Source organism: Panicum virgatum, chromosome 1N, assembly GCF_016808335.1.
Source record: "Panicum virgatum strain AP13 chromosome 1N, P.virgatum_v5, whole genome shotgun sequence".
In the NCBI taxonomy this organism is placed as follows: Eukaryota; Viridiplantae; Streptophyta; class Magnoliopsida; order Poales; family Poaceae; genus Panicum; species Panicum virgatum.
Genome location: NC_053145.1, coordinates 50,878,554 through 50,883,557, shown reverse-complemented (window position 1 = coordinate 50,883,557; position 5,004 = coordinate 50,878,554). Strand labels below are relative to the sequence as shown.

The following is a 5,004-nucleotide window of genomic DNA, read 5'->3' as shown; positions in this document are numbered from 1 at the left end:
ATTAAAAAAAATCGGATCAAATCTGCCAAAAATATTCACGCCTGAATGAAGACATAGAATACTACGGCTACTGCCAGCGTCCTCAAACCTGCTGGCTCGCCACCAGTTTCTTCTGGAGCCTGTGATGGTAGCTTCTGAAGTGTGAAGTCTGAACCACCACTCCGGCCGTACGAGCTGGTCAGCTCCAGAATGGCATCCGTCGGCACAAGTAGAGAGGTCGCCTTCTCAGGGTGTGTTTAAATTCAAAGTTCAAAATTTTAAAAGATTTATAAATCGTCTGCATGATGTATTAAATGTAGTAAAAAAATTGTATTTCACAAATGGATTGAAAATCGCGAGATGAATCTAATGAACATAATTAGGTCGTGATTAGACATTAAATTGCAACCGTAAAGCTACATTAAATATATGCTAATGACGGATTAATTATGCTCATTAGATTTGTCTCGTAGTTTATAGACGAGTTTTGTAATTAGTTTCATAATTAGTTTATGTTTAATACTTTAAATGTGAAAATCTTCCCTTTTGAAATTCCAAAACGGGGGAACTAAACTTACCCTCAATGCAGGGGGCATTTCTCTCTGATTTTCTTTCGTCGGATTATTCTAAAGCAAAGGTAATTACCTAGTCATACATTTTTTTAATGAACAACACTCGACACGTGTGTTCTATTGAAATAGTAGAGAAATACAAGTTTATGCTCTTGGGAGGCCACAACCAGGCACAAAAGAAAAAAAAACCGCTAGATTGGATTAGGGCATCAACACGCACCAACTCAACACTACTCAACAACTCATGCCGGTCGGATAGGTACATCGATGTAAACCGCACAACTCATCTCCACGAGACAACTCTGGTCGATTAAAAAAACTATGCAGGACAAACACAACAAAACTTAAGTCTTTTCGCAACACCCGCCAAACATCCACACTTGTGTAGTCGTCGAGAACCTTCATACATGGCCCAACTATACATCTCAATTCATACAACACGATCCCGTAATAATCCAGAAAATCCATTACCATCAGCCGACCAGCACAATGTATTTATTTCTGTGTTTACTCGTTCATTCAGATCAGTCGCTGTCTGTTAGGATCCGTACACGCCAGGACTAGAGCTGCGGCATACCAGGCATTCTTCAGAATAGTTTCTTGAGAATTCAGACGAGGCGACCAAAACTACCGGTTCTAATCCAAGCTCTTGCGATTGCAAGTGGGAGCTGAACTGCACACCGGATGTGGACAGGAATCCACGTTGATTCTTGCAACTGTGACTTGTAGATACCCCGCATCCGGATTCCTGACAGCAGGACTGCAATTTAAGTATCCGCTTTTTTAACCGGGTCACACACTCATGACGCGTCTGCATTCTGGCTGGCGTCGTCTACAGTGTGTTCTTTGCAGCTCGAGCAGCTGACCGCCACTCGCCATTGCCCATTGGTACAGAACGAATGTAACCCGCCACTCCTCTGCAACTTGTAGACGACCAGTCGACCACGATGTTCTGGTAGTGTACAACTTTGTCAGTTATCAGGCAGGAACTCGTAGAAAATTGGACCAAACAAGAGATGAGACGATTCCATTCCTTCAAATTCTCGTCCCACCTCATCTTCGTACCAAATGCACGCATGGTTACGATGAGATGCGGAGGTCGTCAGCCGAGGCAATCCTCCATGCGCGAACAAGGAAACGAGCCGTAACTAGGTCTGATCAAGGTTGGATTGGGTTCGGATTGAGTCACTTCGAGTTTCGAGTTAAAAAATATTGATCTGCATCCGATCTATGACATGGTCGGATAGGATTTGGGTTTGGTCGGATTGGCCCGTGTTTTTTATGTAATTTTCGGGTAAAATTGGATTTTTTTTCGAGTTTCTGATCAAATATTTCGATCTGTATTTGATCCGTCACTTGATCAGATCAAGGTTTTTTCAGGTGAATTGGATCGGATTATTGGATTGCGTGACCCATGATCAGATCGAGATTTTTTTAGACGAATTGGTGGGTTGGGTCTATCATATCGGATCGGATGACCCATGATCAGTCTAACCGTATCATGCAGCGGAGCTAGCCCGGCAGCTGCTCGACATGCAGTTATCACTCCGGCAGAGCCGCAGAGGGCGGTTGCTGATCGCCTCCCTCGGCGACGGCCGCGATGGCCACGGCGGCAGTTAGTCTGCTTGCCTAACTGCCGCCTAGGAACGGTGTAATTGGATTGTAAATGCAGGCGAATTTTGGTCGGCCAATCTGTTGGGACGGTAGCTACAAGCGTGAAGCGTACAGCCCCTCGCCAAGCTCGGGCAAATTTGCCTATCCATCCGTCATCTCTAACATGATAGTAGTTGTCAATGTGCCTAATTGCTTTACACCCCTGTCGCTGATGGTGGTCGATGTGCAGCTCAGTCAAAAAGACGCGCGGCGACAAAAGGCATAAGCAGCCGGGATAGCAGTCAAAGGGATCGATCCCTAAAGCGCCGTGGCTCACATGCTACAGCAGGCGCTTTCGGTGCCCGGGTCGAGTCACCGAGCACAGCAAGCCGCGAGTGCACAGGACCACCACCACCTTCCAGCCAGGCAACGCGAGGCGAGCGGCCGGCCGGCCGGCCATGACTGACCAGAGCCACACGAATCCAGACCGGAAGTGGCCGGACGGGAAAGGGAAGCTTGGCACCACCGGTCCGCCACTGGCCCGGCCAGTGTCCAGCGTCCACTGCCACCCAGTACCCCAAGTGCAAACTCAAGTCACTACTCACGCGGCCGGACGTGGCCATGGATTGGACAGTGCTCGGACGCATCTGGCCATCAGTTCCGAGCCACGCTACCGGCCAAGGATTCGGCATATGCTCTCTCGTACGGCCACAAATCCGCTTCAATTTCCCATTCCACCCATCTAGCGGTGACAAATACTACAACGAAATCACGAACAAATTAGAAGGTGATCTGAATATTAGATCCATCTACGGTCCCTTTAAAAAAATCATCTTTCTTACTTTACTTTGGCAACATGTGCGAGGAAATACATGGCAGCATGAGTTTTTTTTCTTCTAAAAAATGATTTTAGCAGTCTTCTCCAAAGGTTTGGCAAAATTCCTATGCAACTTTCGTTCTGCAAATAGACTAGTATGTTATACTAGTAGGAAATAGAACGACAATACTAGTTCAGGTGTTCATTAATTTATTTCCAAACAACTCATATGTCTAGTGTTTCAACTTTCAATTTATTTGCAGCTCTTTCTGGAGACCTTGTGCAGTTGTGCTTCATCTTACTGGAAGGAATGATGGTTCATTTTCATGTTCCGTAGAAACTAACATAAAATAGGACTTCAAAATTACCAGTCTGTTTATCTATAGTCAAAATTTGTCAGGAAAAACAAAATCAAATATCTCATATGTAGGTGCTGACCTGACCATCATGTTTTCCAAATTTACAGTTATACGCACGCCTAGCGCAAGAAAGTATTCGGTCCATCAGCCAACATTACTTTTCTCTCGTAAGATATCAACATCAGCTATCAGCCACAGCCAACCGAACGGAATGAATATATGCAAGAAAACTATTTAATCACTCCTCCAAAATTTCTTATATTCTAAATGGTCCTAGTGTTAAAAAAATGCTGCTGTGTTCAAAGTGGGTCTAGTGTTCAAGCCTCAGGAAAGAGGAAATGCACATGAAAAAAAAAGGAAAAATAAAATAAAAGAATAAAAAAGACAGTGTAGTCCAAGGCGCTGGTCAAAGAAGCATTCAAAATGGATTGCACTCGGAGGAATAAACAAGAATACTTTGAACAGGCCCTGCATTGACCGGTTTTTCTGCAGTTCCCGGATGGATTACCACTGGCCTACGACAGAGGGCTAGATGCCCGGCCCTGCACCACCAATTTCATTTTTTTTTACACGGCACAGGAGACGATTAGAGGTACTAGGCACAAAGCTAGGTAAGCAAATTAGCAGCAGAATTAGGCTAATCAACGCAATTAAGCTAGGGCACAGCCCAGTAATCAATCGGCGGGAATCGCGAGCGGGCTGATCGAGTCAGGACGAGTCGAACTTGTAGTACTTATCGACGGCGGCGACGACGTCCCAAGTGCAGCTGAGCCCCTTGGGGAAGACGACGAGGTCGCCGGCGCCGAACTCCACGCACTCCGACGACCCCTTGATGTGCGCCCGCACCTTGCCCTTGAGCAGGTAGCACGTCTGCCGCGCGTCGAACTTCACCGGGAACTTCCCCGTCGGGCAACCCCACCTGCGCGCACACGTATATACGGCGATCAGGAAACGGAGGCAGGGAGAGACAAGAAACGGGCAACGTGATCGACCGGCGGCGGCGGTACTCACTTGGGCCAGGACCGGACGCCGAGCTGGAGCAGGCGGGACTCCGGCGGGTTGCGCTCGACGGCGATGGAGAGGCCGCCGGGAGGGTCGGTGTCCATGCTGTCCGGGTTCGAGCCCGAGGCGGCCATGGGCGGGCGAGGCAGCGCCGGAGCCTGGAGGAGATCGACGGAGAATGGCGGCTCCCTCCGGGAGCAGGAGGTGGAGCAGCAGTTATGGAGAGGCTGCGCTAGTTTGGTAGGGGTTGAGGGGCGAGGTGTGGTCGTGTAGTTAGTGGGAAGGAGGAGGCTCGCCACTGTCGCCAAGGGCAGTTGGAGTGGTGCCTTCCGGCCTGTATTAAACCGGGGAGAAGGGATCTTTCTTTGTTCTCGTTTATAAAGGGCGTGAGAAATAGTTTATTGTTTCTTTTATGCATGTGTGTAACATTTGGAGGAGTGGAAGTGGAGCACAAATTTAGAATTTAGAAAGCATGGTAATCCTTAAAAAAAAGAAAGCGTGGTAATTGTAGAATTTTCTTTCTATTAAAAGACTATATTTACTATGCACCTTACATGGTGGTTTTTAAAACGATATCAATACGATATATTTCCAACATAAGGATTTGAACCAACCTTAATGAAAAACAAGAAACTATGTTGGCAAGGTATGTAATTAGTACGACAGACAGCAACCCAAATAA

The 5,004-nt window shown here is 47.0% G+C and overlaps 1 protein-coding gene across 1 annotated transcript; it reads right to left on the bottom strand.

Moving 5' to 3' along the window:
- Nucleotides 1-3,723: 3,723 nt before the first annotated feature.
- LOC120656478 lies at nt 3,724-4,652 on the bottom strand. The gene is made up of 2 exons (XM_039934574.1): nt 4,332-4,652; nt 3,724-4,239 (listed from the first exon to the last, which is right to left on the bottom strand). The coding sequence occupies exons 1-2, from the start codon at nt 4,454-4,456 to the stop codon at nt 4,029-4,031; spliced, it is 336 nt and encodes a 111-aa protein (XP_039790508.1). The 5' UTR covers nt 4,457-4,652; the 3' UTR covers nt 3,724-4,028.
- Nucleotides 4,653-5,004: the final 352 nt, after the last annotated feature.